The 12070-nt window shown below is 41.9% G+C and overlaps 1 protein-coding gene across 14 annotated transcripts in view; it reads left to right on the top strand.

Annotated features, from left to right (window-relative positions):
• kiaa1217 (KIAA1217 ortholog) overlaps positions 1–11651 on the top strand; it is a 222712-nt gene extending 211061 nt beyond the window's left edge. For 8 of the 14 annotated variants that reach the window (XM_066718324.1, XM_066718300.1, XM_066718283.1 and 5 more), the window contains 7 exons: positions 2452–2609; positions 3320–3472; positions 4316–4435; positions 6390–6473; positions 6893–8587; positions 9087–9218; positions 10005–11651. In XM_066718324.1, coding sequence (XP_066574421.1) covers positions 2452–2609; positions 3320–3472; positions 4316–4435; positions 6390–6473; positions 6893–8587; positions 9087–9218; positions 10005–10526 — 2864 coding nt within the window. In that variant the 3' untranslated portion in view covers positions 10527–11651. The remainder of the gene's footprint in view (positions 1–2451; positions 2610–3319; positions 3473–4315; positions 4436–6389; positions 6474–6892; positions 8588–9086; positions 9219–10004) is intronic. The other 6 variants (XM_066718333.1, XM_066718292.1, XM_066718394.1 and 3 more) reach the window with 6 other exon arrangements.
• The last annotated feature ends 419 nt before the right edge of the window (positions 11652–12070 follow it).

The raw sequence follows: 12070 nt of genomic DNA, 5'->3' as shown, positions 1-12070 counted from the left end.
AAGCCTGTGTCAGCCACAGTAGGAGTACAGCACAGGTGAAGAGCTTGCCAACTATGCAGTTTGGTAAAGCATATGACTTTGACTCCAAAGACTTGCATATTTGAATTAGGAAGATTCATCTTGACAGCACTCAGCCCTAAAACTTCAAAGAGCTACAAGAAATGGCAAATCTTTTTGAGTGTATAGTACTGTGAGAGTAGGCTACTTAACAATACAACTGGATTTACCCATTCCATGCAGGTATCAGAAATGCAGAAGGTCTTTTGTTGTGGGAAATACTCTCTCATTTATTTATTTATTTATTTATTAGCAGATGCCCTTGTCCAGGGTGACTTACAAAAGTTCCACAATAAGAAAGTATATGAAAGAGAACAGAAGACCAGTCTTAGCTCTTCTAAGATATCTCCTGCATTACTGATCATATTTACAGTTTCTTGGAAATGTGGCCTTAAGACATTTAATGGGATGTCCCGTTTCGTGGCAAAGGGAATATCAAAAGTATCCATCTATTACAAAGGCATGAATCCAGGTGGGCAACACACCACAACAATTTTAATAGTAAAACTTCCCTTTCGTTTTACAACCATATGTGTATGTATATATTGGATATAAAATGGAAAGACATGCTAATCAATAATCTTTTTAAGATTTTAGAAGTTATTGCCCTATCCTATTGTCTGGTTTCCCTTCACAAATGATGGTAGTGCACTATGCTAGTCAGACGGTGGCCCAGAGTGAAGGAAGCCTCTCCATTTTAAGACAATCAGTCGTGGTTTGTGCAGAAACAATGTTATACTTTTAGCTGCCCTTAACATTTGATTTTGCATAAAGTAAGTAAATTAATTACGTACTTGTCAGTAATGACTGCATACCAGTTCTACAAAAAGGAATATTAATTTTGACCAAATATATTTCTTGAAAGTCTTCAAAGAAAATTCCTAATCTCTCATAATAACATTACATTACTTTCATGTATTGTATGCAGTATGTGTTATTGTTATTTTTGCATTGTTCTACATTTTCCTGCTTAACTTTTCAAAACAAGCAAACAAACGGCAACATAAAAGTGACTTATGGGAAGAAGTTTGCAGTATCATGCAATATTTGTTGTCTGACCCCCACAAGACATCCTGCGGTTATTGTAATAAAGTCCGAACAGAAAGTGAAATGAAGTAGAAGCTCTGCAGAAACAATACAGATACTAATCAATACACATCTAAGACACACCACAGTAAATGCAACAAAAATTGTTTTACCAACTTTTATATGAACTTCCCAGTTCAAATAATGTACTTATTTACTAAAGTTGCTTATTCTTAGCTGCAGATGCTTTACCCTTGTTTCTAACAATATTGTAAGCAAATTGTCAAATGTGTTTCTGATTAGCTATTCCCCACTCTACTCTCAAATTCACCATCTGTCACTTTCCACAGATGCTAACTGTTACATACTGAGAGGTTTGCTTTTGGCAACATTTACAAAATCATTCCAGCACAAGTTTCTGGCCACTGAAGATTTGTTTTTTAAAATAAATTTTCATCTCCAAAGAGCCAGCATATTAAATCAATAATGCACCAAACAGTGTCTCTGCTACGTTTGGAAATGGGTTTCTGTAACAGTCTGCTTTCTCACATACACATCCCTATATCACTTTAAAGATTAGTAAAAAAAAATGTTTTACTTTGTCAATATGAACCGGTTATGGATTATCTTTAAATACTTCAACTACCCTAGGAATGTTTTCTGCTCCAGACGGTGGTTGCTCATGCAGTGCGATAGGAATGCTTTGTGGTGGCTGCGGTGGGATCCCGTGTCTTTGTGACCTTTGGGGACGGTCCCACGGCAGCCGTCACGCTGAGGAATGTGTCCCTGATGTAACGGGAGCCCCTTTCCTCGGACCGCACTTTTACGCACGCACTCATTATGCTCACTGCTCGCATTTACCTGTGAGGCTGAAACTATATCAAACCAAGTGACGATGACATGGAAAATAATACACTCACGTCATTTGGGCTGACTTTAAACCTTCAGACTTGTCATCTGAGAACCCAATGAACCTTACGCTGATGTTCACAACATACATTGGGTGAAACTCGAGACGTTTCACTGCCTGCTTGTGTTGTCTGAGGGGGTGGGGGTGGGTTGTGCAGTATAGTAACCTTTTGTTAAATTTGGTTTGTGATGGTGTGATTCAAATATGAGTCTTTAGAAGTACTTGACCAGGGTAAATCCATACATAAGCGTTTCCTCTTTGGAGGGGCCTAGACTACTCCAGAAGGACAACTGTGTATTTGCCATTTTGGAACTGTACGTCATGGAAGGATTTTTCTATTTCCGAGGAATATAAAGGCAGTTTGGGTTGTTTTGGAATTTCCCTCAAAGTAAATGACTTCTAAAATAGCAATGGTCTTACAACGCCTACACAAATACGGAGTGTGCTTTCGTTTCCAGGAGACGAGACTCCGCACACAGAGCCCAGCATTGAGAAGGCAACCAAGTCGCCGCCCCCGCCCCCTCCCCGCAGGAGCTACCCCCCAGGCTCGGGACTCACCACAGGAAGGTCAGGGGAGGTGATCTTCACCAGCAGAAAGGAGACTGTCATTGCTCAGGTATGCACATTTATAAAGTCTTCTGTATCTTTTTTTCAGGGCTGTATTAAGTAGCATTATGTGTCCTTCTCGAACCACATTCCTGACCGATCATTCACCGCACTTGTTAATCACAGACAAATCTGAGTGAGATTCACAGCTTTAAAGTCGATGCTGGAATCTACTTTTCACTTTCGAGTGATCCCAGTGTGATGCAAAAAGGAAATCAAAGTTCAGAGGACATCCAACAGCGCTGTGAGAGAAGACTTCATCAAATCTGTGCACCTGACGTTCCTGCGACTGCAACCAGGAGGGCTAATCTCCCAGCAGCCCGGCAGCGAAAGATGCTGACAGCAAACTGCGGAGAATGAATTCAGTCAGCCGAGAAAGTATTTCATTTCCTTTGACTCAAGGGAGCTCTGTAGAAATGGTCCCATCTGATAGAGACATTAAAACATGTTCCCTTCTTTATTTTGCACGCAGTTTGTGATGTAACACTGACTTAGTTTGAACATCAGCCAGATGGCCAGCTCTAGCAGAGAGTCTGACACCTTCTTAAGATTAATACAGACATTACTGTTCTTATCTGTGTCCTGGCTTAAATCACAATCAAAATTAAAAAGACTATACTAAACTACCTTAGAGTAGTGCCTGGATGCCCTGCCGAGTCCCACCAAAGGAGCCTTTATGCAGGGAGTCGTTACACAGCGCGGGTCTTCCTGTTTCCACAGGCCGAGGGCGAGGAGGAAGGCACGCCAGCACCACACGCCAAACCAACCAGGAGCCCTTCGGAAAGCAAAGTGTCTCAGACCCCACCACCCATCGCTGCCTCCGCCATCCAAGAGGAAGAGGACGATGGGGACAGGATCATGGCAGAGCTGCAGGTAAACATGATAGCATAGGGTCTAGATTTGTCTCTGTCCCTGTCCCTCGGTGGACCCTATGGGCTAACAGAGAAGACACAGTAGACCTTTTTAGGATGGCATAACAGCAGTATAAGAATAAGCTTATTTAAACAATATGCTTTATCCTATTTTTAAGTATTTATTTGAACAGTTTTTTCTTGTTTATTTCTAATTAAGGTCTGCCAACTATATAAGCCTGTGCAGCAATCATATGATCAGCACGCTTTGAGGGGAGGTGCTTCATGCTTTCTTCCTTGTGGGGTTTCTATTTTTTCTCCTCTCACTGGATTTCCCTTTAGTTTTAATCAGTATCACTGGGATCAAATGCACACGCCCCCTATGATCTGACACCAGTGTTACCTGTACAGAGACACGTTCTTCCTTCATTGGAATGATTGTTGGTCTGAGTTCAAACTGATACGATCTTTATATTTCAGTTTGGCTCGGTTTATTTTCTCTTTGCATAGGCCAGGTTGCCACTGCCTGCGGAACCAGCATGGGCATGCATTTGCAGATGTGTGTGAAAAACAGCTTACCGATTTTGCACACTTACAAAAGCTTTTATTATGATGAGTATTATGGTTATTATTCGTATGCCTTTGGCTGTATAAACATCTGCCCCTTGTGTCCGCCGGGTTGGGCTGGATGGAATATATAAACGTTAGCAATTTCCAGTGTATCCAGTATGCTCAAATGTACAGAATAGATGCACTGTGGGATGACAGGTTTTGCATCCTTTAATCTACAGTATAAACCGATGCAGAACATTTGACATTAAAGAAAACTCCAGATTCTAATATGCAGTATATTTTGGTTTCTCAGGTTTTCCAGAAGTGCACTTTTACGGATGTAGTGGCAAAAAGTTATGTTGAGCATACAAGAGTTGAACCCCAGGTCAGGGAGCTAAGGCCTGGGGCTTTAATGTCACCCAGAGACAAGAAGGTAATACCTGTGGCACCATTGTCAATGCCACCTATTCCCCTGCTTTAGCCCACTATCCGGGCCAAGCCCTCTCTGCACCCAGTGCTGGTCTGCCACTCTTTTCCCTGCTACCTACTATTTAAAGAGCTCTTTAACAGCATGGTGGAGGTGTCTTGTTTGTCTGAGATTGTCTTCAGTTTTCTCAAGTGGATGCTTTACTTTCTGACATTTCCAAGTCTGCATGAACACAGTACCTACATTGCTTATGATACTCTCTCAAATTCCATTTTGTCATGAGGGGCAAGAGTGAATTTCTCATCCTAGAAAGGAGAAACTTACAAATGAATATTTCTTTATGAAAACAAAAGCCAACAAAGACGAAGGAAAAAAAAAAAAAAAACATCTGGGCACCCCGGTTTTGTTTTTGTTACAGAATTGGAAAATGCTCCCAGTTTGTCACCAAATGCTGTATGTAGATTAAAAAGCAATGTTGGTTATGTTTTCCTGCAGGCTTTGCTTAGGACCATGTGTACTGTCTTCTAATCACATCTCCGCCATCTTCTCTTCTTTCTTAATCCCGGTGCTGCCTTGCCTGGTAGCTGAGGTTGGCATTTCAATAAAATGCTCTTGAATTGTTAACAGGTTTAAATTATGGGGTAATATCTTACCTTGCAGCACTTTTTCCTCAATCTCTGTCTTTATTTTGAATAAAGGAATGGTATTATTTTGTAGATTTTTTTTTTTCATTTTTTTTTTTTTTTTTATAAAGGTAAATACATTTTTAATCTGTTAACACTGGTAGATTGAGATATTTTGCAGCAGAGCTAATGTGGTGGATTAATCCACTGTCATTGCGTTTCATTTTTCACTTCCTGTAAGACATTACCTTGTTTTTATTTATTTGCTTCCTGTATGTTCAATAACTCTGGAGTTTAAGGCTGTACTTTGTAAATCCTATATGTTGCTTTGTGCTATGGTGCCCGATACAACAGTATGGGAACCTGATCTGATTTCTGTTATGATGGGAATATTTGATTCATGCCTATAATCTGAAATACAGCTGGGATGTCTGCTTTGTCTGATTGTTGGTGGCCACTTGGGGATTGACAATGATCACTTGATTGCTGCAACTTTGTAACGGAAGATGCAAATGACTTTGCTCTCTAACATATAACCTGCCCATAATTGTAGTCTTCTTTATTCACAGCATACATACTAATGTTGGCAGTTTTATTCATATCATGTCTTGAATTAAACCATAACTTGAAGTTTATTTACATTTGCAACTTTCCGATGTCAAATTAGGAGACACCTTGCAGATAGAATTAAGATGTATTTTAACCTGTAGTCTCTAGAAATATGTAGCCCATTAACTACCTGCTACCTCTTTTGTCTTCACTAAAGGATTGTTCTTTTTCTATAAAGCAATACTGTAAATCAGATGTTGTGCTATAACATTTAATTTAGATGGACTTAGAGGGAGGAAATTGCAAAATTAAATGAACTAAGATGATGCTTGCATGTAACAATGTACAATTTCATGAAATGTATAAAGCACTTCACCTCCCCCCCATGATTAAATCAATTCTATAAATCTACTATAAAGGCTTGCCACACTGACTATACAAAGACTAAATGCCTAAATTGTGAAACATGAGGTATCTCTTCAGCCTGAATCAACCAGCAATGTACTGCTGCTGAAATGACCAAAACACTCAGCTTGTTATATTTCTGTTTCTCCAATAAGTGGCCGACACTTGGGGAACTACCATGTCCCCTTGTGTCGCTTCTGAAATAACTTCAGTTGGCTCACGCCCACACCATATGATAAGAAATGACACTGAAGTGCGTTATAACATTGTTATTGCCCAATGCTTTGTTGAGACCCTGGATGCACTTTTCCCTGTACATGTGAAATCTGGGTCTCACATGGAAAGCATTTGTGCAATAATATTATCCTCATGAACTGTCCTAGCAGAATATGGAGATGCTCGGCGAAGAGAGACAATCCGACAAAATGGATGAAAATGGAAATGACACCGTGCTACAGAGTCCAGGGGTACGTTCGCCTGGTTTTATCACGTTTCAAATGCATCCTCAATACCAGGGGTTCCCAATGTCTGGTGATGGAGGGCCAATTTCCCGAGGTTGCATGGGACAGGGGGGCCACAGTACAAAATGAACCATCAATTTTATTTCCTATACATTTCTGTTAGGGAACATTTATTAACTTTAATTGTTTTATTGTTTTCCAGCAACTTACATGTGCAATTTGTAACAGAAAATGTTAATGAAGTGTAAAAATATAGTAAATCTTCAGAAAAGGTGTGGTTGAAGGTTGGCTTTGGGGGGACCGCACCGCATTTGGCCCCCGGGCCGCACTTTGGGAACCCCTGCTCTATAGTTTTGGGCTTTATTTTTTGGAAAACAAATAAACAAGTAATTCCTATTTCTAATATATTGCTCTTATTCTTCTAGGTCATATATTACGTCACTGCACAGATTTCCAAAGAGCACGCCTCGGCAGACATGGAAGACCAACGGGAGCGCAGGGAAACCCACACTGAAACAACCGTTTCCTCTTCACAGGTTGCCAATGTGAATGCTTATGAAATTTCAGAAAGTCTTCAGCAGTTTGTGACAAATGAGTTGCCTGTTCTCTCAGTTTTGGAAAGCCAAGAGAATGACCCCCACACTTCCCCTCAGATGCAGATAGTGTACACTGAATATCATCAGGAAGATCCTGAAGTGACCACAGAAGCTGTAGATATTCAGCCGATGGGTATCCCAGTTCAGAAGGAGCAGGTAGCTGTAACGATGTCTCATCAACTCAGTGCTGATGAACAGGCAGTGACCTTATGCTTCCAGGAAGGTGTGCCTCATAATGGAGCAATGGTGGTGGCAGGAGGGCTATTGGTTACTTCTACAGTGATTATTCAAGATGCTTCTCCCACTGTCGAATCATCTCACGAAGGCGCAGAGAGCGGATACAGTCAGCAGATTGTGATGAGATCTTCTCAAGGTCGAGTCGTTGAAGAGGCAGACACCAACTGTAGCTCTCTGTGTGAAGAAGGTCCTTCGCCCACTGATAACATCGCCTTCATGATCACTGACACAAAAGTGCAAGCTCTGTCTTGTGGAGAATATGAGGAAATAGTCAACAGCAAAGGAGAAAATGTTCAGACCGTCAAAGTCGAAGATAACCGGGAAATGACCACCCAAGATAACAACTTTGATAAGAAGCCAGTGATCATCATATTCGACGAGCCCATGGACATCCGCTCTGCCTACAAGAGACTGTCCACTATATTTGAGTGTGAGGAAGAGCTGGAGAGAATGCTGGCCGAGGAGCGGATCGAGGAGGAGAATGAAGAAGCTGAGGAGGCAGATATAGAGAGGAAAGATCTCTCTGTGGAAGCTGGAGTAAATGAAGCAGATAACACAGGGTACGTATCCAATGCCCAGAGTTTCGCTTACTCTTCTGGCGCTGTGACACAGGAGGACAGCAGGCTGGAGGAACCATCCCCGGGACTGATGGCAGAACAGACAGAGTCTGTGAATGACGGCAAGCAAGACGGCAAGAAAAAATTCAAATTCAAGTTCCCTAAGAAACAACTGGCAGCGCTCACTCAGGCCATCCGCACCGGCACGAAGACGGGCAAGAAAACGCTGCAGGTAGTGGTGTACGAGGAGGAAGAAGAGCCCGATGGGACTGTTAAGCAGCAGAAGGAAGCTAAGAGGTTTGAAATCAACCGGTCAAAGTCCAAAGCTGACTCGGTCACCACCATTACAACCAGCAGCAGCAGCAGCAGCAGCAGCACAAAGACCGTGACATCAGGTCAGCAGAGTTCATCTGACTCCCAGTACAGGACTGATGAGATTCGCAAGAACACATACAAGACCCTAGACAGCCTAGAACAAACCATCAAGCAGCTAGAAACAACGATAAGTGAAATGGGCCCCCGATCCCCTGACGACGCGGCTCACGAGGAATCGAAAGCCTACTCTCTTCAGGGGGCTGGATCTGTAGACAAACGCAGTGCGCATGAGCTCGACTCCATGTCAGAGCCAGCCGCCCCCGTCTATCATTCCCATAAACCTGCTCACCGCAAGAAGCCAAAACCACAGCTTCTGCCCAGGCCTGCCGCCGTGCCCTCCAGCCCCAGCGAACAGGTCTCTTTTTAGCTCTTCTCGCTTCGCGCAGGTGGCTTGGTTTCTTTTGGTTCTTTTTTTTTTTATTTATTATTATTTGTGTGTTTTTTCCCCCCTAACAGCTGATTCTACAGAGTATTAATACATTCGCAGGTGCTGGGAGACTTCTGCTTTAACCTTCTGTGTGATTACGGTTGACATAATCGTGAACTGGCATTTAAAGGGGTGTCTACATTTTGATTTTGCTGCTAAAACTCTAACCCTGGGTTCAGGCAGTGAAGGACTTGATGCATTAAATTGTGGTTCTTTGATTCTCCTTCATTCTGCGCATGTTGGTTTTCTCGTGGGGGTGTCGGTGCATGCAGTCTGTCGTTTTGTGATTTCTAATTGTTGACAATCATGAATGTGAACCGATTCTTTGAAGTGATTTGGCTCTCTTTGTTTTGCCTAATCTTACACGCTGCCTCCAATGTGGTTTTCCGCTTTTGTTTTTGTTTCGTTTTTATCCGAATCCTTGCAGAGCACCAGTGTTACTACATCAACCAGTCGGATGCCAGTGCCTTTGTCTGCGAAAACCAGACAGCAACCAGGAGGTACAGACAAGGCAGGAAAACCACAAAAACTGCAGGACCCTCAGAGGCAGTTCCGACAGGTAGTTTTACTATAGAGACATTGAAAGGACGTTCATTTGTATTGTGAGAGAAGGAGAAACAATCGTAGCAAAGTACAGAGCAATTTGCAACAACGACAACCAAAGCTCCGAGTATTGAAATGTTTTCTTAAGTGTAATCGAGTAGACCAACCTGGATCTGTTGATGTCTGTTTTCATCTGCTTGGATGGCATGTTTCCAGACTTCTGACTGTTATCTGTAACACCTTCACCACACGCTTGTGCATGTCTGCAGTGTTGCCTTCTTTTGCTGTGTTGAAATGGGGATGGGAGGGTGGGATCGGGGTAAAAAAAAAAAAAGACAAACCAACCAACGCCCATGCCTCCTGACCCTGACTGAGATGCCCTTACCTACATTTCTCCCCACATCTTTAGCTTAGAGCCCTGCCCACTATAGGCTACTAACCGCTGAACACCACACTCAACACTGTGCTCTCGCCAGGCGATCTCCCTTCCAACAAAGCATGACAGGCATGTATCCTAACACAGGGGCCACCATGCTGGACACTCTCCCCTTGTCCCCTCCCTCCTTTATAATGTTCTTTTCCTTCTTCTTTAGTCGTGTTATTCTTAGATCTGACAAAACCTAGAGAAGATCGTGGATTTAGTTTGTAACACTTGTATCTTTTGTGTTTTTATTTATTTTTTAAACTCTGAAGGACTCTTCTTGTAGCCCTTAAGTGATTTAAAATGTTGTCTGGCTCTTTTTTTTTTTTTTTTTAATTTCCTTTTTTGACAAACCATATCTCCCGGCATCTTTGTTTGCAGGCTAACGGAAGTGCTAAGAAAGCTGGTGGGGATAATAAAGCTACTTCCCCTACTTTACCTGCTTCTAAGATCCCAGCCTTTTCTCCTAGTTCTGGGAAAAGCAGCACTCTGTCTGCTTCTAGCTCAGACGCTACTAACCCTATTAATTCCTCTTCTTCCAAGTCTTCCATCCCTTCTCCCAGCCTCCTGCCCCCCCACACCGGCCGCCCCGCTCCCCACCACCCCGCCACGTCCTCCCACATCCCCTCCCTGTCTAACGGCTCTCTCAGACTCCCAAGCCCCACTCACACCGGTAAAGGTCAAAATCTTTCGTTCTCACCGCAGACTCAAAATGGCCGACCACCCCCTTCCTCCTCCTATTCCCCCTCCTCCTCTTCTCCAATATCCCCCGTCTCCCTGAGTCACGGTGCGAAGAGCATCCGGACAATACACACACCCAGCTTCATCAGCTACAAGCCACAGAACGGGAACAGCAGCAAAGCCACACAGCCACCTGCTTCATCTGCCAAGGATACGGCATAATCTTTTGTGATGCAAGGGAAGAAAAACTTAAACACACTAGCAGGTTGATGGGGCACCTGTGCTTTGCGGATTTGTTGTTTTTAATGTATAGCACTATTATTTTAACTGGCTGCCATTTCATTCATACACCAATACGCTTTTTATTTTGTTTTAATCCGATGTTTTAAGACAGATTTGCAGATCTCAGTAAATTCATAGAAATATGGAAGAAACGGCACCAGAGAAACCGCTGCCATTTGGTTTTACTTACGGTGTTAAAGTGAATGGGTTGTGAATAAGCAAGGTTTTTAGGGGACGGGTGTGTTTTCTGCACAGTGGTGTTGAAAGTATATTTTTACTAATGGTTTGAAAGGGGGTGAAAGGATACAGGGCCTGGCATGTATCTAGAGTGAAAAGATCTAATTTTACAAAAAGAATAAAAGCTGGTTGACGCAAGTATATTTTGAATTTAGTTTTAAGTCGCCAGCACTTACTTACTCGTTGTTAGCTTTATAGTTCAACTAATAAAACATGACAAATTACTATTTTAATTAAGAATGGGATATTTTGTTTGATCTTATTAGCTTCCCATGCACTGCCAATTTATTTAAAATAGTGTATGTAATACCTGGTTTGATGATATTGAACTCTTCTGGTTTTAGTAGTTATTATGCCTATTTGCCAAAGTTATTTGTACTTCATTACCAGACAATGCATATATATTGATAAAAACACTGTGTTGGGATTTTAAGTTTAAAGCTGGGGGTAATACCCAAACCTTTACCTTAACACTATCAAGCTTTACTGAGATCTGTGCTTCTCAAGTTAATGGTTATTGATGTTTAAATGTATACTGATAGTGATTTAAATACTAGCAATCCTGTGTATATACATGCTTCTCTCTCTCTTGGGAAACCTTGCATAGTTTTGTTAACATACCAAAGTTTATTTCTATGCATGCCTTTCAGATATTTTAGATGAGTCGTTTGATGCTAATGTAAAAGAGTAATGTTTGCACAGATAGATTTTGTAAATATTTTGTTTTCTTTCATTTTGTAAAGCTTTAAACCATGATGTATAATACAGTGCTATGGCAAAGACAGAGCTGTGAAGGTATTAAACAAATAAAGAAAGGGCTGCATGCTTGCAATTTGTTTTGTGTTCTTTAGATGTGCATTTCAATCCATCGAATATGCTTGAGGACTCCTTTAGCAGCTCCGAGACCACAGGAGGAACTGTGCCTTTAGTGTAATTACACGAGGCCCCTGTGCAGGAGAGCACACAGTAGCACTAGTATCAATGCAGAGAGCAATTCCTCACGTTTAGTAAAATTGAACAAGTAGAACATGTTAAATAAAGACCTCGTTAAGCTTGCAGGCTCTAATGGCCACTCTGGAATCCGCGGCACTTCATTTGTTTTTGCCATGACCGCATGGAGACTGAAGAACTGACGAGCGGTGTGGGGATGCCATGTATTCAAGTGTTAACCAGTTTGCAAATAAAACTGCAGAGGGAAATTCAAATTACTGAATATCTACCTTTATATAATCCGTCTGCTATAATAG

The sequence above is a fragment of the Amia ocellicauda genome, chromosome 2 (genome assembly GCF_036373705.1).
Source record: "Amia ocellicauda isolate fAmiCal2 chromosome 2, fAmiCal2.hap1, whole genome shotgun sequence".
NCBI classification, from domain to species: Eukaryota; Metazoa; Chordata; class Actinopteri; order Amiiformes; family Amiidae; genus Amia; species Amia ocellicauda.
This window is presented reverse-complemented; position numbering and strand designations above follow the sequence as displayed.